Source organism: Nicotiana tabacum, chromosome 11 (genome assembly GCF_000715075.1).
Source record: "Nicotiana tabacum cultivar K326 chromosome 11, ASM71507v2, whole genome shotgun sequence".
Lineage (NCBI taxonomy): Eukaryota > Viridiplantae > Streptophyta > Magnoliopsida > Solanales > Solanaceae > Nicotiana > Nicotiana tabacum.
The window spans coordinates 154,657,824-154,682,465 of record NC_134090.1 but is presented as its reverse complement, the minus strand read 5'-3'; the positions used below and the strand labels follow the sequence as shown (position 1 = coordinate 154,682,465).

Sequence of the window (24,642 nt, the reverse complement as noted above, 5' to 3'; positions counted from 1 at the left end):
CATTTGAGAAGCACTTCGATTAAAGTCCGTTCAACCTTGAGGAGGATCTGTTCAAAACACAAGTGGATTTTTTCTGATTTTTTTTCTTTCAAAGCTTTAAGGTGAGTTAATTTTCTTTTCTTTATTTCAGTTCGTGTGTTTGTGTGTTGTTAAAGGTCCGTCCGTATGGCCAAACGTTTTGTTTTAGTTTGTGTTTTTGAACTGCTATTGTCCACCTTGACCGGACCTCTGTATTCGGTCAAGTATTTCTTCGTAATGTATGTGTGTAAATTGTATGTTCAATTGAATTCGTAATTGGTCATTCAATTAGCTCCCGAGGTCATTTCTGTGTTAACATTGCAATTTGAACCCCTTGTGTGATACTCTTAGATTTCTGATTTTTGGCTACGATTGTACGTGTTATGATTAGTATAGTCGAGTCGACATATGTCGTCAATTAGTTTCAGTTGTCCGAACAATAACCAATTGACCTGCTTCTGTAAGCATTGCCTGAATCAATTAGGGACTGGGTTTAGTAACTTATAGTTGCTAATTTGATTTCAGAAATCTAAGGTTTGGTCTGTTAGTTACAGCCTGAATTGGAGGGCATGTGCATTTAGTGCACAACAGGTGCATAAAAGCCATTCTGATTAAAATAATTTGACAGCATGTTTGTCAGATTATATTCTTGCTGCCCTGTCTGCCTTTTAGTTTAAATATTAGAGGGTACTGTCAGGAATATCATGGGGGAGGTTTATACTTAATTAGCTAAGTGGAAACTGAAAAGGGACATCACATGGGAGGGGACCTGATTGATTAACAGGCTGTTCAAATAGCCTGATTTGGAGCTATAAAAGGGGAGGGGATAAGATAAGAGAGAGGAGGAAGATAGGGATACACCTTGAGAGAGATACACACAAAAGGGAAGCTGAAACCAAACAGAATCAGTTTCTAAGGGAGAAAGAGAGTTTGTTTTTTTTGGAAATCAGGAGGGGGATTTAGAAAAGAAATTCTTGCTCGACTAGAAAACACTACTTTTTCTCATCCTTTCGTGTCTGAAGTCCAGTATCCAGTTTGTTTTGTTTCTATCAGATTTTAGGATTTTTCCTCTGAGTTTTGAAAAGATCAAATATTGATAATTGTACCATTGGTTTACTGCTTTGGTCTGTTGGTCTGGGATTGTCATTGCTGCTGTATTGCTTTGTTTGTTACTACCATTCTTGTGTTGCTGCTGCTGACTCTTCTGCTTCCACTTCTTCTTTGCATTTCAGTATCCAGGTACACATTTCAAGTCCCATATTGGTGTAACCATAACAGTTTGAAATCATGAAATGAAAGTTGGAGAAGTTTAAATGTCTGTTGTAATACTCATGGCATGTTGATTTCTTTCTATATATATGATTAGTTTGTAAATTTCAATAGCAGGAAAAGATCAGTTTGGTGCTTAGCTGAGTTCTAGTCTCTTGCGTCTTAGTTTATAGTTGTTTGTTAGTACGAGATGTAATGGTACAATATGTAGAATGCATGGATAATTGACATAGAATTTTTGACCGGATTCCTGTTTAACTATAATGACATGCATAGGATAGAATATTTCCACCTTACACAATGATGTTCTGTTTTACTTTAGTTCTTTTATCAGGACCCGCTAGGTAGTATATAGGAGCACGTTCGAATCCCCATTAGCAATAAAGCCTAGTGTTCAATTCCCTTAATCTAGCCTAAAATAAGTCTAGTTAAGTTCAATTCAAGAAATGTTTGGATACAAGTATAGCATTTGGTCAATCTCGCATGCCTCACAAGGTATGACGCCTCTTCACTTTGTAAATAATTAAGCAGAAATTGATAAGAATCCAGGTTAGGCCAAAGCATATAATTAAATTAGCATGTACCTTTCCTTCTAGTTTTAGAGACAAATGCATTAGAAATGTAGCCACTTTAGGATACCCTTTCTAAAATAGAGACGAGCCTCGCCAAATAAAAAATGCGAAATTGCGGGGCCCTCAACAAATAACCATAACAAATATTTAGAATTCAGGATAGGCCGTTTAGTGAATTTCATGGCCTTCTACAAAAATAATAACGCGCTAGGCTTCTTTAGGCGCGGCTTAATTAAGTTACATTCTTAAACTCGGGTGCACATTGATGTGACCCGAATCCAAATCTCAACGGAGTCGAAATGGTCAACAACTACGGGTGCATTGATTGCGACGTGGTTCGAGATACATTTTCGCGACGTTGCAATTCTATAAAACTAAATGATAATAATAAAAGCGGTTTAAACTTAATAAAGCACATAAGTCACAACATGTATTTAAATCAGATATTTAGCCATTATAACAATTTAAGCGACCGTGCTAGAACCACGGGATTCGAGGGTGCCTAACACCTTCCCTCGGGTCAACAGAATTCCTTACTTAAAATTTCTGGTTCGCAGACTTCATTTGGAAAGTCGAAAATTTCCTCGATTTGGGATTCAAGATAAACCGGTGACTTGGAACACCAAAAGTCAAACCTTTCCCAAGTGGCGACTCTGAATTAAATAAATAATCTCATTTCGAATATTGTCACTTAAATTGGAAAAACTCCCTCGCGCATTTTTACCCTTCGGGGCGGGGCGCGCAAAAAGGAGGTGTGACAATTGTTGTATCAGATCGCTATGAATCAACAAAAATCTTTGTGAATTTCATAAATTTTGAAACTCTGGAAGATCTGTATGACTTACCTATGGTTCACACTTGAAAAATATTATGGTACCATTAGTTTTGCATTTTAGTCAACATGTCACTTTTTATTGGTGGAACATAGTATGTTCCTCGTACAATTTGCGAGATAAATGATCAGAAAAATACTTCATCCTTTTTTTCCAAACAAATTGAAACCCGCATGTAGCGCACGGGGTGGCTAGGCTCGTGGAAAAGTAAAAGAAAGAGGAACTCAAAGGTGTAGCCTAGCAGTCAATGAAGTGGATGAGAAACCTTAGGAGACCAGAGTTCAAATTTGATAGGTTGTATTCATATTTGCTAAAGTCTTGGTGGGTATAATATATATCTAATGGAATAATCAAGGTAGCAGGTTTGATTCAAAACATACCAGTACGTGTGTTGGTAGCCATTTGCATCATTCTACAGATATTCTGCTTGCACCATAGTGTGCAACTCCATTAAGCAATTACTTCCATTGGTGAACTTATTTCAGAATATATTTTTTCTTAAAATTTAAATAAACACCTATCAAAGGGTATACTACATTACTCATCATTGTTTGCTAGCAAATGAATCTTAATACAGTAAGCAGAACATTTCAATAAGAAACTTGTATGCAGATAGTTAACACAAGAAGCGCGAATACTTCATTACATATCACTGGTTGCTAGCAAATGAATCTTAATACTTTGAATGCAGAACATTTCAAAAAGAAATTTGTATAAAGGGCAACTTGGTGCATTAAGCTCCCGCTATACGCGGGGTCTGGGGAAGAACCGGACCACAAGGGTCTATTGTATACCGTCTTACCCTGCATTTCTGCAAGAGATTGTTTACACGGCTCGAACCCGTGACCTCCTGGTCACATGGCAATAACTTTACTAGTTACGCCAAGGCTCCCCTTCCCTGCCAACCTACAGATAATCGACTCGAACCATAGTTTGTAAGACAAGAATGAACAAGCTCCTTTAAGCAATAACTTCCATTATACATATGTAAATTTGAACAAACACTTATCAAAGGAAATATACTTCATTACATATCATTGTTTCCTAGCAAAAGAGTCTAAAAACTATATCAAGAACACATCAAAAAACAACTTTTACACAAACAGTTACCAGAAGACAAGCCACCAGCCTCATCTGCAATGCTAGTTACCTCCTGGATTCCGATTCCACGACAAATAAGTTGGATCTCCAAGTTGTCTTGGCTTAACTAGATACACAATCATAAAAGCCAAAGCCAAAAAGAAACACAATCCACCAACTGTAAGATAAGCAATGCCAAGAAAATCATTCTTCCCACCAATCCAACTAGTTGTCGAAAGCACAAGCTTCTTCTTCCCATCAAAACTATACGTGTTGTAATTGTTCTGCAACGTCACGTTTATGATTTCACCTTCCATAAGATCCCTCTCAATTTTCCCATACAACTTTCTAAATGTTGGAAGTGCAGCAGTTCTCATCCAAACAATTAAATCTTCTTGCTCACTCAACGATACATTCTTTAGAAGACTCCCACCTCCGACTAAAGTCCCATTCTGAAAATTCGAAGGGAAAACATCTTTCCCATACTTATGATCCCTATCACTTTTCCAAGATATACCCTTTTTATTCACAACCAATTCTTGATTGTTACTAGCAAATGTATAAGTATCGTTAAATAAACTCCACGCTATTAATCCACAAGGCACAATTGGTTTGCCATTAGCAAAATCTTCAGGCTCGCAAGAACCTGTATCACCTACATTACTAGCACTTTTCAATTGTTGATCGCTTCGACTTTTCACATACCTACGATGATTTTGATAAAAATTCTCAAGCTGATAATACACATAAATTGGCTGTTCCATTTTTTTGGGCACTCTTAAAGTTCTAACACAAGTTTTATCTTGATTTTTATTTGTTATATAGCCAACTTTATCATTTGTTGAATTATTTGGTACACATTCAACATCATACCTATCAATAATTTCAACAACATCTCGAGAAGCTAAAAGGGAAACAATACCAATTGGAATAAAAACAACACCAATAAGTAAAAGAATAGAAATCACCCATTTTGGTGTTAGGATTGGTTTACATGCTGGAAGTTCTTGTTGTGAGAATTTTGAATACTTTGGTCGCTTTGAATTTCTTCTTATTGTTGTATGTTCATCCGATCCAAAAACTCCAGTGCTAGACGATGGATTGTTTGAACTCATAATTTGAGTTGACTTTTCAGTAACTACGTCCCAATCTCAAACAAGTTGGGGTCGACTATATGTTTGCGAATAATTCAAGAAAAATGAACGGAAGAGTTTAATTAGAGAGATGATTTAGAAGAGGAAGAGGGGATTTTTTTTTATGGGAATTATATGAATGAATGGTTTATAGCTGTAAGTTTACTCGTTTTGATTTGTTTAATTCAAGAATGCCTGCTTTGACTTTGAATAGTATTATTAGTATTTTCTTGATAAAAACGACGACGACTTGATCCACGTTTTTTGTTTTCTAGAAAGAAGGGGGCGAAGATTACAAGGAAGGTTCTATGCTGAAGAGTAGGTATGAATTTATTATGATAGCGTGGGGTGGGATGCTGAAGAGTAATTTCCTTTTTTTTTCTTCACATAACGTGGAGATATTTAATTCCTACTTAATTGTATTGAATTCCCAATTAATGTTATGCTTACTCCCTCCGGTCTATTTTAATTGATTTTTTTAATCTTTTTTGTGGTCCATAATATTTAATTTTTTTAACAATAATAATAACAAACTCGGTAGTTTCCCACAAGTGGGGTTTGGGGAGGGTAAGATGTACACAGCTTTATCCCTACCTTTGGAAGGGCGGAAAGACTGTTTCCGATGCAATATTTAATTTTTTCAAATATCAAAAAAGAATCAACTTTTTTTTTCAAAGCTGCCCTTGGAGTAAAGAGTCTAGAAGTATTTGTTGTATTTCCAATAAACAAATTAAGGTTAATATGTTCAATTATATTGTTAATTTAATGTTAAAAGGTGAATTCCTTTATATGTGTGAAAATAGCCAAACAATTACTTAAAGTGTACTGGAAGGAATATCAAAAATAGTTAGTTTAAAATATTTTATATTTTTCAAAATTACTCCCTCCCGACTCTTTTGCTTATATTTTTTTTTTTTTTTTTTTTTTTACTTTTTACTTGCCCACTACAACAAACAATAACATATTTAGTGTAGTTCCACAAGTAAAGTTTGGGAAAGATATAAGTACGCAACCTTACCTTATCTTAATGCAGGTAGAGAAACTTTTTTGAATAGACCCTCAACTCAACGCTAGCATGCTTATTCACAGTAGCATATAGGAAGACATGGAGAAAAACAACATATGTGTAGTTCAGTTTAGCAAATTAAGAGAGAGAAAAATATTATTTTTCAATTGTACCGTTAGTATTAAGTAATTATTTTTAAAGTAATTGAAGTATTAGTAGTCAATTTTAGATTTTCAAATATCATTAATATTTTATTAAGGGCGTGCAAAATACAATTTGGACAAGTAAAATAGAATAGAGGAAGTAAGAAAGAATTAATTTTCTTTCAATTTTAGCTTTAGCATTAGGTATTTTAGTCTTCTAGAAATGATAAAGAAGTGATTGCTTATTAATAAGTAGCATACATTTTTATGGTGACAATTTTTATGTGGTGCAAATTGACACCCATATTACGCGTCAGTAAGGAGAATATATATATACATATATATATATATATATACGGTCGAAAGTAAGGAGAATATCAATGTAGAAGACGGACATAAATCGACATTTTACTTGAACTTCACACACACTCTCCCAATCATCCCTTTCTACTTTTTCCAGTCATTTACCTCCTCCAACACCTTCACACACACTCTCCCAATCAATCATGGAGGAAAACATCGATAACGCTGAGACCATTATCAAAAAATGGGATCCCAAAGAATCCTCCTTTGAGAAATTCATTTCACTTTTTCAAGAAGACAGAAAAGAAGCCAAAGAATTCATTCAATGCGTCAAAGACTTAAAAAGAGCTATGCACTTTCTTGTTATGGAGCATTCAACTTCTAACAAGCTTGTGCTAGCACATAACTTGATGCAAACAGCCATGAAAAGACTTGAGAAAGAATTCTATCAAATTTTGTCAACAAATAAGGAGCATTTAGATCCAGAATCAGTATCTAAGTCTAGTCAATCCTCACACTTATCACAATCAATTTCAGTTGATTCACAAGAAGATGAAACTGGCTCTGAAAATGAGATTCAGGCAGCTGTTGAATCCATATCCGAGGTTGAACGGCTTTCTGTTCTAGCTATGTCTGATCTCAACCTGATCGCAGATTGTATGGTTGGTTCCGGTTATGCCAAAGAGTGTGTGAAGATCTACAAAATTATCAGAAAGTCAATCGTGGACGAAGGCCTCTATCGTCTTGGGATTGAATCACATAGCTCTGTCCATACTAACGGGAAGAATTCAGATGCTCTTGAGCATCAAACCAAGCACTGGATAAATTCAGTTAAAGCTGCAGTGAAAACATTCTTCTATGGAGAGAGGTTTCTGTGTGATCATGTGTTCTCAGCCTCCAACACAATCAGAGAAACATGTTTCACTGATATAGCAAAAGAAGGTGGAATCAATTTGTTTAGATTCCCAGAGGTTATTGCAAAATCCAAGAAATCACCTGAAAATATTTTCCTTTTAATGGACTTGCATGAAACAATCTCAGAGCTCTTGCCTGAGATTGAATCAATCTTTTCATATGAATCAATCTCAGCAGTCAAAGTGCAAGCCCTATCCACCCTTCACAAACTTAAGGCCTCAATCCAAACAACTCTCTCTGATTTTGAGTCGTCGATCCAGAAGAATTCCTTAAGAAAACCAATTCCTGGTGGTGGGATTCATCCATTGACCAATTCTGTTTTAGATTATGTATGTTCACTGGCCAACTACAGCGGAATCCTCTCTGATATAATTTGTGACTCTGCCCCTGCAGCACAATCGCCATTTCCTGAATCTTACTTCGACAGTCCATCAGCCAACGAGACGCCAACTTCAGCAGTATCTGCTAGACTTGCTTGGATCATCCTTGTCCTCCTTTGCAAGCTCGACAGCAAAGCTAAGCTTTATAATGACATCGCTTTATCCTATCTTTTCCTAGCTAACAATCTCCAATTCGTTATCGAGAAGGTTCGTACAAGTGTACTCAAGTGTCTTCTAGGAGATGATTGGATATCAAAGCTTGAGAGAAAGGTAAAACTATATGCAACAAACTATGAAAATGTGGCTTGGAATAAGGTGTTTTTGTGCCTGCCCGAAAGTTTGGATCCATCAGTTTCCCCTGATATAATAAAGGAACATTTCAGAAAATTCAACACAGCTTTTGACGAATCATACCAGAAACAAAAATCTTGGGTGGTTCCAGATGGAAAGCTACGAGACGAGATCAAAGTGTCAATAGCAAGAAAATTGGTACCTGCTTATCGGGATTTCTATAATTACTATATGATAGTATTGAGCGGGGAAAAGAATTTGGAGGTCTTAGTAAGATATTCTCCTGATAATATAGGGAATTACTTGTCAGATTTGTTTCATGAAACAATGGCTTTAGGGAGTTTATTGTCATCATCAACATTGCCAAACTCTTGTGTTTGGCAATGTCTTTCTTAATTTGCTCATGGTCATTGCTTTATTTTTTATTGTTCCTTGATTCGAGGGTCTATTAGAAACAACCTCTCTACCTTTATAGTCTAGGGGTAAGGTCTGCGTACATACTACCCTCCCCTACTTAATTGTATTGAATTCCCAATTAATGTTATGCTTACTCCCTCCGGTCTATTTTAATTGATTTTTTTAATCTTTTTTGTGGTCCATAATATTTAATTTTTTTAACAATAATAATAACAAACTCGGTAGTTTCCCACAAGTGGGGTTTGGGGAGGGTAAGATGTACACAGCTTTATCCCTACCTTTGGAAGGGCGGAAAGACTGTTTCCGATGCAATATTTAATTTTTTCAAATATCAAAAAAGAATCAACTTTTTTTTTCAAAGCTGCCCTTGGAGTAAAGAGTCTAGAAGTATTTGTTGTATTTCCAATAAACAAATTAAGGTTAATATGTTCAATTATATTGTTAATTTAATGTTAAAAGGTGAATTCCTTTATATGTGTGAAAATAGCCAAACAATTACTTAAAGTGTACTGGAAGGAATATCAAAAATAGTTAGTTTAAAATATTTTATATTTTTCAAAATTACTCCCTCCCGACTCTTTTGCTTATATTTTTTTTTTTTTTTTTTTTTTTACTTTTTACTTGCCCACTACAACAAACAATAACATATTTAGTGTAGTTCCACAAGTAAAGTTTGGGAAAGATATAAGTACGCAACCTTACCTTATCTTAATGCAGGTAGAGAAACTTTTTTGAATAGACCCTCAACTCAACGCTAGCATGCTTATTCACAGTAGCATATAGGAAGACATGGAGAAAAACAACATATGTGTAGTTCAGTTTAGCAAATTAAGAGAGAGAAAAATATTATTTTTCAATTGTACCGTTAGTATTAAGTAATTATTTTTAAAGTAATTGAAGTATTAGTAGTCAATTTTAGATTTTCAAATATCATTAATATTTTATTAAGGGCGTGCAAAATACAATTTGGACAAGTAAAATAGAATAGAGGAAGTAAGAAAGAATTAATTTTCTTTCAATTTTAGCTTTAGCATTAGGTATTTTAGTCTTCTAGAAATGATAAAGAAGTGATTGCTTATTAATAAGTAGCATACATTTTTATGGTGACAATTTTTATGTGGTGCAAATTGACACCCATATTACGCGTCAGTAAGGAGAATATATATATACATATATATATATATATATACGGTCGAAAGTAAGGAGAATATCAATGTAGAAGACGGACATAAATCGACATTTTACTTGAACTTAGGACCATAGGTGGTGTTTCTTTGAAATTCTAAAAAATTGATTATTAACTTTTTTTTGCAATAAGTACTTGCTTGAGCTATTTTTTTACGAAGACTGGATTTAAAAAATTAAGCTTAATAATCTTTAAGAAAAAACAGCCCTTCTTTTGTTGCAAAAATAGCTCAAACAAGAAAACTGGCAAAAATTATTGTAACCATTAGACTAAGGTTTTTCCCTTTTTTTTTTTTTTTTGCTAAAAGACTAAGGTTTCATTATATGTGAAAGAACGATGACCAAAAGTTCAAAATTTGGAATCTCATGTTTGATAAATTTGAGTGACTGAACATTAATCTGTTTGTGATGATTTCGACTTTTTAAAATTCTTTCCTTGTTCAACTTCGCGCTGCAAACCTACAAACCACAATCTTCATAAATGGTTAAACCAAATTCAACAAATGAAGTCTAGATGTTATGATTTTGTTGCTTTACTGATGCAAAATTGTCTACTATTCTATCTGTCCCATTTTAATCATCGTTTTAGTTTTGTTTACGCTACTAAGAAAAACAATATATACAATATAAAGTTTACTAAGTTACTCATATTAAATATTTTTTGAGAATTCAGTAGTATTAAAAAGATTACTAATTTTTTATATTAAGGATAGTTGGAAATAAATAACAAATTTACTCTTGAATTCCTAAAATGACAATTATTTTGGAATAATTTTTATGAGCTAAATCAATAATTAAAGATAATTATTTTGAGCTAAAGCAATAATTAAAATGGGACGGAAGGAGTATCTCGTAGAGAACGATTATTAAGTAATCTTTCTAATGTCATCTAAAAATTGGCATCTTTCTAGGAACCAATATTTTACTTTATGGAGAAAAGAACCTCGTGTGACACCAATACAATATCAATTCTATTGTTCCCAAATCTTATACTCTTTCCGTTCATTTTACTTGTTCACTTTCACTTTATATTTCCTTTAAAAAAAATAAAGTATATTTTTTATAATTTTATCGCTAATAATGATAGCATTTCCAAAAATCTTGAAAATGATTTAAGGAATGAGTAGTTAAGAATAAGGGTAAAACAGAAAGAAAAAAAGAAGATTTTTCTCTTGATTTAGTATAGTGGACAAGTAAAAGTAAAAATATAGTTTTAATATAATGGACAAGTAGATCTTATAGATAAAAGTTTTGAAAAGTTTTATAAAAACTTTCCAAAAGATTTTAGATTTTTTTATAAGGAAAAAACTACTCAAACTATCACTCCATAAACAATTTCAACCAAAACTAACCTAAAAATAAAATATTTACTAAAAAGGCCCAAATATTATTTTAATCCAAACAATTTCAATTAATGTTAGTTTTTAAAGCATACAGTAATTTAAAGTGAGTTTTAGAGAATCAAGTATCTTAATTCGATTTAGAAAACACTATTAAACGTTAGTTTGTTGGATTGGGTCGAGGGATTAAATTGAAAATGTCATGTACAACCATTGAAGTTTGTTTGAGCTTGAATTTAAAATTTTGGATTTTCGAAATTGAAATTTATTTCGAGCGGGTATTGTTGGAATAGATTGGGTAAATAGGAGTGTAAATCTCAATTTTTGGACGACTTGGTAGAGATTTTAGGTGGTTTGAATTAAAATTGAATGAAAGTTGAAGTACACAAGATGAACATGGAAGAAGATGATATATGTATCTCCCTATGTATCTCCCTATATCTTTTGTGTATCACTTTTGTATTAAATACGTATCTCCTGTATATTCATGTATACCCATATGTGAGACACATTTTGATTCATATGTCGTAGAGAAAGTTTTATTCTCGATTTTAACTACAAATTTTGACTCAAACTAATCCAAATCACCTCCAATCTCCCTCAAAGTTTTTATATTGACTCATCTATATGTTTTCAATGAATTTCAACAATATTCATTGAAAAGGGTCCCCTTTTGCTTAGGTTTTTATAGTCTTATATTTTTTTTCTTTGTGTTTCATCTTTGCTACCTCATAAATTCCTGTCTCTCTTGTATCTCCTGTTGATCACGGTTAAAAATATGGAAGGGGCTCTTTGCATATGATTCTTGGAGAAAAAAATCCTTATTTGTCTAGGTTTTAAATTTTTCTGTGCGTTTAACTAGTTTTGGTAAGTATGTAATTAATTGTTAGAGAGTGGTAAATTTGGACTTATTTTGAATATTTTTATAAGATTCCCTTTTGTAACCTTTCTATGGGCAAATGGGCAATATCTCCAGCGCTTACCCACAAGACAATTAATTTTAAGAGAGAAGACTAAGGTCTGAATTTGAACTTTATTTAAAATTCAGACATGATTCACGTTAATTTTCAACGTGATATTCGTGAATTTGATTCTAAAGCGGCTTAAATTAAAAAAAATATAAATTTAGACTATTCAGTAAATAATAGGGGTCCTAAAATGGCTATTCGCGCGACAACAGGGCCGTATGGGCTAACCCCAAAATTGAACTAAATGGGCTAATAAGTCTAAATAATAAACAAAAAAAAAATAACTCTATTAGGAAAATGAAACTGGACTTGGAAGTAGGGTTTCAGAATCTAGGAGCAGCCTCTGCACCAAAAACAGCTTCCAGTAGCAGCAATGGCAAGAATCAAGGTTCATGAGCTGAGGAACAAGACGAAGTCTGAGCTACTGGCTCAGTTGAAGGATCTGAAGGCCGAGCTTGCCCTACTTCGTGTCGCTAAGGTCACCGGTGGTGCTCCTAACAAGCTCTCCAAAATCAAGGTGGTAAGGTTGTCGATCGCACAGGTTCTGACTGTAATTTCGCAGAAGCAAAAAACTGCTCTTCGGGAAGCTTACAAGAACAAGAAATACCTGCCTCTTGACCTGCGCCCTAAGAAAACTAGGGCCATCCGCAAACGTTTGACCAAGCACCAGGCGTCATTGAAGACGGAGAGAGAGAAGAAGAAGGAGATGTACTTCCCCATCCGAAAGTATGCCATCAAGGTGTAGGATATGATCTATTTTGGCAGAGCTTTTTGTGTTTTGAATCAGAATATATTGGTGAAACTATTGAGCACGCAAATTTTGTTTAGCTTTGTTTCGTTTGGCGCTTATGACATTAGACACATGACTGATATGGAGCTTCATTTGTTCCAAGTTTCAAGTTTATTCCTATTTTATGTTGAGCACCCTGTTATCTTTGATCTTAAGGGTTTTAAAGCTTATTCACACTTAATTGGATAAGTGATTGCTTGATCACGTTGCTGTCCGCAAGTTGATGAAAAATATATTGTAATGTCCAAGCTGTGAAGAAACATGGTTTGAAGTGGGAAAAAAAAAAACTGGACTTGGAGAGCATGCAACATGCTCTTCATTTTGACCTGTCAAAAGTTACATTATGTCCTTAGATATTCATGTGAATCAAATATTTTCATCCGCTCGCAAAATGTTTCTTGTCTTACAAAATAGATAAGAAGGTAATTTCACAAAACAGTACGTAAACCATCGGGACATTTAACCAAAAGGTGCCAAGATTGTTCTCAAATTAACAGTCACAACTACAGTAATATTACTAACGGTATTTAAAACAAACATAGTTATACCACATGTTGATCCAGCCATGCAGTTGGTTCGCTCGGTCACATACAGTCAGGCACCGAGTGCCGTGTTACGCCCAGACCATGGTTCAGCGCGTGACAGATTACCCCATTAAAAATAATATTTTGGAAAAATATTACTTTATCTTTCTTTTCGAGGCGGAATAGATTGAAAGGAAGGACTTTTTGTTCAAAAAGAAAAAGGAAAATAGATTATAAGTTACTTGACTTTTTTTTTTTAACTCTTTGCTTTTGGTCCTTTTTTCTATTTGTTAGTATAACTTTCAAGTATCCCTATTGATAATCTTTAGTTTTCTTTTATACTATTTCCTCAATCACATCTTTATTTTTCGTCTACGCTGGTCCACTATTAATGGAACCAAGCATAGGCAAAAATAAAAAAAATTAAATAATAAACAAAAAAAAAATAACTCTATTAGGAAAATGAAACTGGACTTGGAAGTAGGGTTTCAGAATCTAGGAGCAGCCTCTGCACCAAAAACAGCTTCCAGTAGCAGCAATGGCAAGAATCAAGGTTCATGAGCTGAGGAACAAGACGAAGTCTGAGCTACTGGCTCAGTTGAAGGATCTGAAGGCCGAGCTTGCCCTACTTCGTGTCGCTAAGGTCACCGGTGGTGCTCCTAACAAGCTCTCCAAAATGTATGCACTCTGCCTTTCTTTTTTTATGCGGTTGATTCGAATATTTGTTCGGATTTAGTATGATTGTGCTTGAGATGTGTGTATTGCAAGTGATACATGTGATTGCATAAGCATACATTACATTGTAACTAAACTTCTAGTGCATTAATGTCTTATGTCGACCTTTATATGACACTTTCTGTTTAGGATCTGTTGCAATATATTACATTATCCACTATTTTGCTAGTCATATTGTTCTATATCATTTGATTCAAAAAATTATTTTTTTATGATTACTTTTCAAAAACTATGTTATGTATGTGTCACTAAAACCTACTTATACAAGTGTGAAGCAATTAGTATGCTATTAATGGCTTGCAATAAGGGAAGCTTGTCTTGTTCATATCGGACTGAGACTAAGTAGTGATATTTGTTGTCACGGCACCCAAGGAACACTTCGTTGGAGGTGTCTTAGTAGAATCTATGCTAAAAGAGAAAATGCAAGGGCCCGGAAGCATTACTAACTACTTTGCAATACAAAAGTGGAACAGTTAGTATGTTATCAATGGTTTGTGATATGGGAGAGGTATCTTGTTCATATATGAGTAAGACTTAGTATTGGCTTATTGTTGATTATCTTCACGGCACGCAAGAAAACCTTAGTTGGTGGTGTCTTTCTTAGTTTGGTGACCAAGCAATAGAATGAATCTTGAAAAGACAAATGCAAATGTGTCAGCTATTATGTGTTGTATGACTTTGTTTATACTTTTGATATTGACCTGATTATCTTAATGATTGTGTGGATGCAGCAAGGTGGTAAGGTTGTCAATCGCACAGGTTCTGACTGTAATTTCGCAGAAGCAAAAAACTGCTCTTCGGGAAGCTTACAAGAACAAGAAATACCTGCCTCTTGACCTGCGCCCTAAGAAAACTAGGGCCATCCGCAAACGTTTGACCAAGCACCAGGTATCCTTGATTTTATCCTTCATTTGGTGTTTATGCACTTTGCACTAGTGAGCTTGTGGGCTCCTAATTTGGCAAAGCAATATGCTACTCTTGGTTTTAAATACTACTCTCTTCTATTCCAAAAAGAATGACACTGTTACTAGTTGGCCAGTTAAGCAATTCTTCTTTGCTACTATTGCTTAAAACATTTTCAAATATTTCTAACTATAGATGTTTTGGAGTTGCTTATAAATGCGGATTACCAGAGGTTTTATTTTCTAACTCATTTAATGTAAGGGGGTTTTGATGTTAAATGATGTGGCAGTTTTCTTCAATCCTGTCGGCAATTTTTTTAGCTCTTTAACAACTAATGGTGTTAACTTGTGTTCTTTGTCCTTACAGGCGTCATTGAAGACGGAGAGAGAGAAGAAGAAGGAGATGTACTTCCCCATCCGAAAGTATGCCATCAAGGTGTAGGATAGGATCTATTTTGGCAGAGCCTTTTGTGTTTTGAATCAGAATATATTGGTGAAACTATTGAGCATGCAAATTTTGTTTAGCTTTGTTTCGTTTGGCGCTTATGACATTAGACACATGACTGATATGGAGCTTCATTTGTTCCAAGTTTCAAGTTTATTCCTATTTTATGTTGAGCACCCTGTTATCTTTGATCTTAAGGGTTTTAAAGCTTATTCACACTTAATTGGATAAGTGATTGCTTGATCACGTTGCAGTCCGCAAGTTGATGAAAAATATATTGTAATGTCCAAGCTATGAAGAAACATGGTTTGAAGTGGAATCTGCTATGATGTTATTGTTGGAAAAATTGTCTATTGTGCTATGAATTCGTCGTGCCTTTAAGTGCCTCGTTGATCAAACGGGAATTAGGGATAATACTATTTCATACAAGTTGAGATTGAATATTGGTTTATACACAGTGCAAAAGCTTCAACACATCAAATGTTTGTCATAGCTTAGTCGAAGACTTGAGCCGATTACTGAGAGGAAAAAAAAACTTTATTAGTACCATAAACGTAGTATCTTTCTCAAAGATAAGAAAACAGGTTGTGAGATCTGAGATTATGACAGATGCAGTCAACTGATTCTGCATTATACGTGCTGCCCTCACCTAAGATTTTCTTTTAAATTAATATTATTCAAACATTATCTGAATTGGTCAAAAACTCAATTAGTCTAACATACCTATTATATTACAGCAATAATAGGGATTAGATGTGAGCTACTTAGTGAACTAACTCGTTGCCATTTTTACTTAATAAATAGCACTAATTAGTTTGTTCAACCAAGTTGACGTAGACATCAAACTTTTGCACAAATACAAACTTTTCCATTTCGAAAAAAAAAAAAAATTCCCTGAAACTGTTATGCTTAATTAATCTTAAGGTTACCAATGCACGAGTAAGGTAGTGTCGCTCAAACATAAAAACCAAGTAATTTTGAGATTACCCACTAATTACTGAAATGGGAAAGAAAATGAACTTGTTAAATTCTGGAAGAAAAATATTCAACATTAACCTTTTCCTGGAAGAAAAACTTCTACATTTGAAATTATTGGCTAGCAAAATTCACCTCTAATAGAAGGAGCAATTTGACTGTAATTACCCATTGGAAGTCATTTTTATGAACTTTTTGATCGTTAAAGTTGCACTTGTACTTCATATAAACTGATTAGTCAACATATTCATTCAAACATGAATATGCTTTTAAAGAATAAAACAACACGATGGAGACTGAAAATAAGGAGAAAGACAATCCTATTTTCCAGAAGAGAAATATTTTTAACTTGAGAATAATAATATATTTAGGCCATAATGAAATGGTCCCAACTGAAAAAAATAAAAACAATTCTGCCAACTCCTTCAACACCTTCCAAGTTGTTTACTTTGTCAAACTAATATAAGATATTAAATATTCCTAGTTACTACATCATCTCTGAAAACAAGAATACAAAAAATTGGGGTATTACATATTTTCTTTTTAGTTTGTGAAGATAGGACTTGTACAAAAAAAATTATGAAGAAAAAGGAGAAGGAAATAGACTAAATTCTTGTAAATTACAAGGAAAATATCTCCTATCAAATTCAATTTACTAAATTCTTGTAAATTGCTTACTTTTACACTCCACCTACATAGACAAATAAAATAAGGATTAATACAACTGCTGAGAAATTATATCATTCAGTCCACTCTGCTCCTCGTTTTGGCAGTCAGTGTGAGCGTAACTGTGTTAAAACAAAAAATCAGAAAACTGTTAGAAGAATAAAGAAATATATAAAATAGTAAAGAATCAGAAATATTCCGAGTCCACAATTTTTCTTGTGCGTCCTTAAGGAATTTTAACCCCCTCACACGTTGCCAAGGTAATGGATTAAATCCTCCCAGGATAAAACGGAATAAACCTTCCTGCAACAGTGGCAATACAAACTGCAGGATACTAACGAACTCAAATTACGGAGCAAAATCACACTTACGAATTTGAGAGAGAGAGACTGCGAATTAGGATGCAGTATATTCAGAAAGAAAGAAGTTCTGGAGTGTTTTTCGTGTGTAGAAGATGCAGCCTTGCCTCAGAATTTATAGGCAAATATCAGAAGAGGTGTCTGGAAAAGTGCCTTTTCAGAAAATACGCGGCCTTCGCGGCAGAACCGCGGCCAGAGAGGCTCTCTGAATCTGACTGCCGCGATTCTACCGCGGCAGAACCACGGCCAGCAAGGCCCTCTGAACTTTCAGCAGGGTTCTGGTGTAGTTTCAGCAGTGATAAATTTTGTCCAAAAAATAATCTTATCGATCATTTGACAAATCCGAAGCCGAAGCCGAGCGAGCGACGACGGCGCGAGGGTTCATTCTCTTCAACTCCTTTTAAGAGCTTTAAGAAGTGAATATATATATAAGCACACAAATGTGATTGTCCCTCACCAATGAGGGACAAAGTGCAAGACAAAAGTTTACTTCTTCAAATTTTCATTTTCCCTCCATTTCCAATTCACACTTCTTCTACTTTAAAGCCCAATGGCTTGAAGTCCAACAGTCTGTAGGTACGTGATGATTGAAGATGATTTAGGGTGTGTTTGGTACGAAGGAAATATTTTTCGGAAAATATTTTCTAATTTTTCCATGTTTGGTTGGCTTAAATGTTTTGGAAAACATTTTCCTTACGAACTCATTTTCCTCCAATTGGAGGAAGATGTTTTCCTTATCAAGAGAAGGGAAAACATTTTCCAAAACTCCTTCTCAACCTTCCCTACCCTCACCAACTCACCCCACCCCACTTTCCAAAAAAAGGCTTTTTATTGCAATTTTAAATTTCTGTTTTTTCGCTTTTCTGCATCCCCCACACAAAAAAAATTTACTTTTATTTTTCAATTTTAGTTTTTTTATTTATCGGTTTAAAGGTTCAAAATTATACAAATTCCAAAGTTATGAGTTCAGAGGTTTATGTGTTTGAAAGTTTACATGTTTAGAAATTATAAAGTTTATGGGTTAGAAATTCCGTGGTTTCGAAAGTTTATGATAAATGTGGGTTCGGAAGGTTGTTAGTTTGAAAGTTTATGTTTATTATATCTAAATTATTTAAAAATACTCTTGAGAAGTCATTTTCCTTAATTTGCGTACCAAACACCGAAAAATGAATAAGATTACTACTTGTTTTCCAATAAAACATTTTTCGTTATACCAAACACACCCTTAGACCCTATTTGTTTGCATTTAACGGAAATTATATTCTGAATGGTTAAGACCTAACAGATTTAGATATCTTAATCTTAATAAAAATAAACATCCCTTTAGTGGTAAAGTGCCATTCAGTAGTTCTCCTCTGTGAAACGAGCGTTCGAATCACATTCGGAGTAAGTAGGAAACTCAACAATGAACTAAACTCCCTTGGCGCAATATTAAGAGTTGCCACTAGTGACCTTTTCAAGCTAATGGTTTTATTTTTTTATTTTTTTTGCAGAAATACAAAGAAAGATTACGTAAAATATATAATATGGTTTAATCCTTCCCAAATCTTGCACATACTGAAAGCTTTGTGCCTCAAGTTGCCTTCTCTTTATTCTATTTTAAGATGGATCATAAACTACATAATTAGTCTCTTTTTTTTTTTGGAAAATTGGTTTGTACATAACCATATATTGGGATGACCATAGACTACAGAATTGGTTTGTAACCATATATTGGGATGACCAGTCAAACCAATGCCAACACATCCCTCATCTCAAAGGTCTGACATTTATTTTAATATTTTTGGTGGAGTTTTGTCAACACAATCTCAGTTCAAACAAAAACTAAATACATCTCCTAAAAATATGCAATTGTCAACAAATTCAGCTATGGCCCTCTTTTACCTCAAAAGTTTCAAGAAATTCAGTCTCTATCAAGTCCAATGAGTGCACAAAGTCAACTTTCACCTTTGCTAAATTAGGAACTGCAGCTCCTCCCTTTCCTATTTAAACACACTTCTAACATAACTGTTATTCATAGCTCAAACATTCACATTTCCTCTCTTTGCTACATTCTGTGAAATCATCAAAATGGCAATTCTTGACATCTCTAAAAGAGAAGCATCATCACCATCGACGCCAAGGCGAGCCAAGAAAAGCCTCTTCTCTTTCTCCAAAACCAATTCATCCCTTTCTACTTTTTCCAGTCATTTACCTCCTCCAACACCTTCACACACACTCTCCCAATCAATCATGGAGGAAAACATCGATAACGCTGAGACCATTATCAAAAAATGGGATCCCAAAGAATCCTCCTTTGAGAAATTCATTTCACTTTTTCAAGAAGACAGAAAAGAAGCCAAAGAATTCATTCAATGCGTCAAAGACTTAAAAAGAGCTATGCACTTTCTTGTTATGGAGCATTCAACTTCTAACAAGCTTGTGCTAGCACATAACTTGATGCAAACAGCCATGAAAAGACTTGAGAAAGAATTCTATCAAATTTTGTCAACAAATAAGGAGCATTTAGATCCAGAATCAGTATCTAAGTCTAGTCAATCCTCACACTTATCACAATCAATTTCAGTTGATTCACAAGAAGATGAAACTGGCTCTGAAAATGAGATTCAGGCAGCTGTTGAATCCATATCCGAGGTTGAACGGCTTTCTGTTCTAGCTATGTCTGATCTCAACCTGATCGCAGATTGTATGGTTGGTTCCGGTTATGCCAAAGAGTGTGTGAAGATCTACAAAATTATCAGAAAGTCAATCGTGGACGAAGGCCTCTATCGTCTTGGGATTGAATCACATAGCTCTGTCCATACTAACGGGAAGAATTCAGATGCTCTTGAGCATCAAACCAAGCACTGGATAAATTCAGTTAAAGCTGCAGTGAAAACATTCTTCTATGGAGAGAGGTTTCTGTGTGATCATGTGTTCTCAGCCTCCAACACAATCAGAGAAACATGTTTCACTGATATAGCAAAAGAAGGTGGAATCAATTTGTTTAGATTCCCAGAGGTTATTGCAAAATCCAAGAAATCACCTGAAAATATTTTCCTTTTAATGGACTTGCATGAAACAATCTCAGAGCTCTTGCCTGAGATTGAATCAATCTTTTCATATGAATCAATCTCAGCAGTCAAAGTGCAAGCCCTATCCACCCTTCACAAACTTAAGGCCTCAATCCAAACAACTCTCTCTGATTTTGAGTCGTCGATCCAGAAGAATTCCTTAAGAAAACCAATTCCTGGTGGTGGGATTCATCCATTGACCAATTCTGTTTTAGATTATGTATGTTCACTGGCCAACTACAGCGGAATCCTCTCTGATATAATTTGTGACTCTGCCCCTGCAGCACAATCGCCATTTCCTGAATCTTACTTCGACAGTCCATCAGCCAACGAGACGCCAACTTCAGCAGTATCTGCTAGACTTGCTTGGATCATCCTTGTCCTCCTTTGCAAGCTCGACAGCAAAGCTAAGCTTTATAATGACATCGCTTTATCCTATCTTTTCCTAGCTAACAATCTCCAATTCGTTATCGAGAAGGTTCGTACAAGTGTACTCAAGTGTCTTCTAGGAGATGATTGGATATCAAAGCTTGAGAGAAAGGTAAAACTATATGCAACAAACTATGAAAATGTGGCTTGGAATAAGGTGTTTTTGTGCCTGCCCGAAAGTTTGGATCCATCAGTTTCCCCTGATATAATAAAGGAACATTTCAGAAAATTCAACACAGCTTTTGACGAATCATACCAGAAACAAAAATCTTGGGTGGTTCCAGATGGAAAGCTACGAGACGAGATCAAAGTGTCAATAGCAAGAAAATTGGTACCTGCTTATCGGGATTTCTATAATTACTATATGATAGTATTGAGCGGGGAAAAGAATTTGGAGGTCTTAGTAAGATATTCTCCTGATAATATAGGGAATTACTTGTCAGATTTGTTTCATGAAACAATGGCTTTAGGGAGTTTATTGTCATCATCAACATTGCCAAACTCTTGTGTTTGGCAATGTCTTTCTTAATTTGCTCATGGTCATTGCTTTATTTTTTATTGTTCCTTGATTCGAGGGTCTATTAGAAACAACCTCTCTACCTTTATAGTCTAGGGGTAAGGTCTGCGTACATACTACCCTCCCCAGACCCCACTTATGGGATTAAACTGGGTTTGTTGTTGTTGGCCATTGCCAAGATCTGGACATAACCATTTTGGTAAATAATGTATACTAAGTACTACAATTTCTTGATTTCAATACAAAATTTCTCTCCCTGGACCCCCCCCCCCCCCCCCACACACACACACACTAACTTTCCTCCCTACCCCATGCACAGTAGAACCCTTCAACTATAAGTAGTAGCGCTTGCTATGCGGATTTTGCAATATTAATCAGAATGCTAGATAATGATAAAAGCATGGAATAGCACCAAATTTTTTCTTAAGGGATACTATTTACTTTACCACCCAAGTCCATATGGTTACTTTGCATTCAGACTATATAAGCTGCCCAAGTTGCTATTTTGCCAAATTAAACTTTTTGGTGAAAATTTCGCCGGATATTGGTCAGATTTCAAAGGAAGCGTCGCTAGAAAGGGTATTGGATAAAAACTGGAAATTAGAGAACTAAGTTGAATGTTATTTAGCATTCCTAAAATGTCACTTGGCATAAGTACCAGAACTACTTGTTAGATACTGGTTATTGAAGCGAGTCATACGACCTATTAGGAAGATTGTAACGAGCACATAAACCTAATTCTATGTATATTAAGTTTTGAAATAACAAATTACTACAAGATAAAGCGTGGAAGGCGTGTGAATGAAATGTCATCCAGATGTAATACAAGAGCTCATATCATTAAACTTAAACCTTTACACCAGAGTTGAAATATGCATATTCAAATGCAACTTATCAGGATATAAGCTCTATGACATCCAATTTAGATCAAAATGGTCACCAGTTTGACTTTCGTTAGGTATGTTTGACTTTGAAGAATAATATACACTACAGATAGAAGATAAAAAACTTTTCAGCAAGTGTCATATGATACGCATACTCTTTTCCTGGCTGAGGAATATATTGGCATTTGCCAACATGTTCAAATGCAGAGAACAGGTACATTAGAGTTTCACTCGAACAAAAATCACATTCTTCACTAACACCTATTTGTTTTATTTAACAGTGGTGTTTGGGACAGTTTGCCTGCCTCGAATATTTCACCGGGTACCTACTACCTCCTACCTGTACAGATACCGTGTAACTAAGGCTTAGGCAGCTGAGAAGAATCCCTTAGTGTTTTTGCCTCAGCTGCGATCTGCACCATAGCCTTCCATGATTTTCATCCCATTTTATTCATCACTATACAACACCCTTATGTGCAATTGTTGCCTTGACTCTCTTTACATGTATTAATTGAAATATCAAGAAAAGATTGAGAAAAGACCATGCAGAATTTAAACCCAGACTTTTAGCAGAATGATTGTCTCACTGTGTTGGAGATATAACAAGCAGTGGTAAAATTATATTACCTCACTGCATACCGATTATATGGGGCGATTTCCATGTCACATTGTTTCTTAAACCAAACAATTCAAAAGGTCATTCTAACACATAGTGGGAATCCAATAACTTTTTATGTACAAGTAGGAACATAAATTTTAAGGATAAGAGGAGTTCAACAAGTTCGGAAATTTCTGGTTCATTGAAAATCAAAGGTCATTTCAATACAATGGGAATTCAACAACTTTTAAGCCCAAGTACAAACATAGATTTTAATGATAAGAGGAGTTCAACAAGTTTGCAATTTTCTGGTTCATTGAAAATTAGCTAGATCAGTAACACCTCAATTATGAACAAGAGTAATGTGAACATTAAAAGAAATAGTGAAACTTCAAGGTAAGACCTTGTTTAGGATTTCAGTATATGAGACAGCAGATCACGTCCAATCTCTAAATATAGTTTAGTATCTATATCAAGACTTTTAAATTATGAAAGTTACTTAAGATTGTCTTTAATTGTAACGGTCAAAGTTACCAGCCATGAATAAACATTACTTCTGTACAACTGAAAATCCCAGACCCCATTTATGGGTTTGTTGTTGCTGTTCTGATGGTAAGCACCCTCCACTTCCAACCAAGAGGTTGTGAGTTTGAGTCACACCAAGAGCAAAGGTGGGGAGTTCTTGGAGGGAAGGATGTCGGGGGTCTATTGGAAACAGCCTCTTTATCTCAGGGTAGGGGTAAGGTCTGCGTATATACTAACCTCCCCAGACCCCACTAGTGACATTATAAAGCTACCGAAGAGTTCATTTATTTCAACAGACTTTTAACTCTTTGTTTTTATAATCGAGAAATCCGTTGTTTCTAGTTTTAAAACGCGGTAGATAATGAACCAGTCACTCTACTTTTCTCCAGTTAAATACCAGGTCTCGAGTAGTTCCGTTGATTGCTGAACTAAAACTGTAAGGATAACAAACCTTTAACTCATTTGGCATCAAATCAACATTTTCCCATGATACATTCCCAAATTAGTTCTATTTCGGATAAGTACAAATTCTAGCAGATTATATGCCTGAAACAGGCTCATCTACTTCCCCTAATCTCAGTCTATATTCAAAATACAAAATTAATCTAATTGCTACCAATTTCTAAGCCTCAATACGAATTAAATTTACGAATCAAAGAAGAAAGAAACGTGAAAACAGGAGAGGGAGGAGGAACAAACCTGCTAATATTGTGCCTGAACTGAACCGATCGATAACCGGCTAAATCTAGCCAGAGCTCCCCAAAACCACTGGCGGTTGTGCATTTGCAGCGACCTATATATAAGTGATGAAAACTGTTTAATAATAGACTAATATAACCACTATTTTAACATCTCTCAAACTTAAGGGACCATTTTAGTTAAAAGTAATATATATTACTATCTTCTTTCCAGATTTTTACCACTATGCGGTTAGTTTAGTTGTTGCTGCCCATCTATTTTGACCAGAGTCAGACTTCTAAGCAAAATTTATAATTGTGCCCTCTAATTTCTCAAAATGTTAAAAAGAAACCCTCGTCACTTCCCACTTTGGTCCCATACTTTATGTTCATTGCTACGAGGATGATTTAGTAGTAAGCCTTTACTCCATTATCTTCCCAATACGAGTAAAGTGTTCGAGTCACATTTGAGAAGAAATAACGAAATTTTTTCCCCTCGATTATTGGTGAACTCGATTTTTATTGTTCGTGATATTCGCTAAGCATATTTAATACTGAATAAATTAAGATATGTATTTTTGATCCCTTTACATAGAAATATTGTTATATTTAGATTATTTTTACGATTATATTATCCTTAAATATGAAGTAACAATACACATGGGTAATTAACAACTTGTTTGGATGATTGTTACCCATTGTGTTGTATC

The 24,642-nt window shown here is 34.8% G+C and overlaps 5 protein-coding genes across 5 annotated transcripts; 4 read left to right on the top strand and 1 right to left on the bottom strand.

Moving 5' to 3' along the window:
* Positions 1 to 3,639: 3,639 nt before the first annotated feature.
* Positions 3,640 to 5,027, bottom strand: LOC107826496 (ALA-interacting subunit 1). The gene has a single exon (XM_016653487.2). It carries the CDS (start codon positions 4,885 to 4,887, stop codon positions 3,835 to 3,837), a length of 1,053 nt encoding a protein of 350 aa, XP_016508973.1. The 5' UTR covers positions 4,888 to 5,027; the 3' UTR covers positions 3,640 to 3,834.
* Positions 5,028 to 6,420: 1,393 nt separating this feature from the next.
* LOC142166403 (exocyst complex component EXO70H1-like) lies at positions 6,421 to 8,511 on the top strand. Its single transcript, XM_075225602.1, has one exon. The coding sequence runs from the start codon at positions 6,561 to 6,563 to the stop codon at positions 8,337 to 8,339; it is 1,779 nt and encodes a 592-aa protein (XP_075081703.1). The 5' UTR covers positions 6,421 to 6,560; the 3' UTR covers positions 8,340 to 8,511.
* A 3,715-nt stretch (positions 8,512 to 12,226) lies between these two features.
* Positions 12,227 to 12,598, top strand: LOC142166078 (large ribosomal subunit protein uL29). The gene has a single exon (XM_075224494.1). It carries the CDS (start codon positions 12,227 to 12,229, stop codon positions 12,596 to 12,598), a length of 372 nt encoding a protein of 123 aa, XP_075080595.1.
* A 1,026-nt stretch (positions 12,599 to 13,624) lies between these two features.
* On the top strand, positions 13,625 to 15,440 carry LOC107759229 (large ribosomal subunit protein uL29). The gene is made up of 3 exons (XM_075225603.1): positions 13,625 to 13,845; positions 14,634 to 14,790; positions 15,172 to 15,440. Exons 1-3 carry the CDS (start codon positions 13,706 to 13,708, stop codon positions 15,244 to 15,246), a joined length of 372 nt encoding a protein of 123 aa, XP_075081704.1. The 5' UTR covers positions 13,625 to 13,705; the 3' UTR covers positions 15,247 to 15,440.
* A 2,640-nt stretch (positions 15,441 to 18,080) lies between these two features.
* LOC107763658 (exocyst complex component EXO70H1-like) lies at positions 18,081 to 21,336 on the top strand. The gene has a single exon (XM_016582146.2). It carries the CDS (start codon positions 19,320 to 19,322, stop codon positions 21,258 to 21,260), a length of 1,941 nt encoding a protein of 646 aa, XP_016437632.1. The 5' UTR covers positions 18,081 to 19,319; the 3' UTR covers positions 21,261 to 21,336.
* The last annotated feature ends 3,306 nt before the right edge of the window (positions 21,337 to 24,642 follow it).

Bases quoted from the DNA above. Each gene is read 5' to 3' on its own strand.
- LOC142166403 (XM_075225602.1), top strand. From the start codon at position 6,561: ATGGAGGAAAACATCGATAACGCTGAGACCATTATCAAAAAATGGGAT.
- LOC107826496 (XM_016653487.2), bottom strand. From the start codon at position 4,887: ATGAGTTCAAACAATCCATCGTCTAGCACTGGAGTTTTTGGATCGGAT.
- LOC142166078 (XM_075224494.1), top strand. From the start codon at position 12,227: ATGGCAAGAATCAAGGTTCATGAGCTGAGGAACAAGACGAAGTCTGAG.
- LOC107759229 (XM_075225603.1), top strand. From the start codon at position 13,706: ATGGCAAGAATCAAGGTTCATGAGCTGAGGAACAAGACGAAGTCTGAG. The intron at 13,846-14,633 runs GTATGCACTCTG...GTGTGGATGCAG, and splicing joins CCTAACAAGCTCTCCAAAAT to CAAGGTGGTAAGGTTGTCAA. The intron at 14,791-15,171 runs GTATCCTTGATT...TTGTCCTTACAG, and splicing joins AACGTTTGACCAAGCACCAG to GCGTCATTGAAGACGGAGAG.
- LOC107763658 (XM_016582146.2), top strand. From the start codon at position 19,320: ATGGCAATTCTTGACATCTCTAAAAGAGAAGCATCATCACCATCGACG.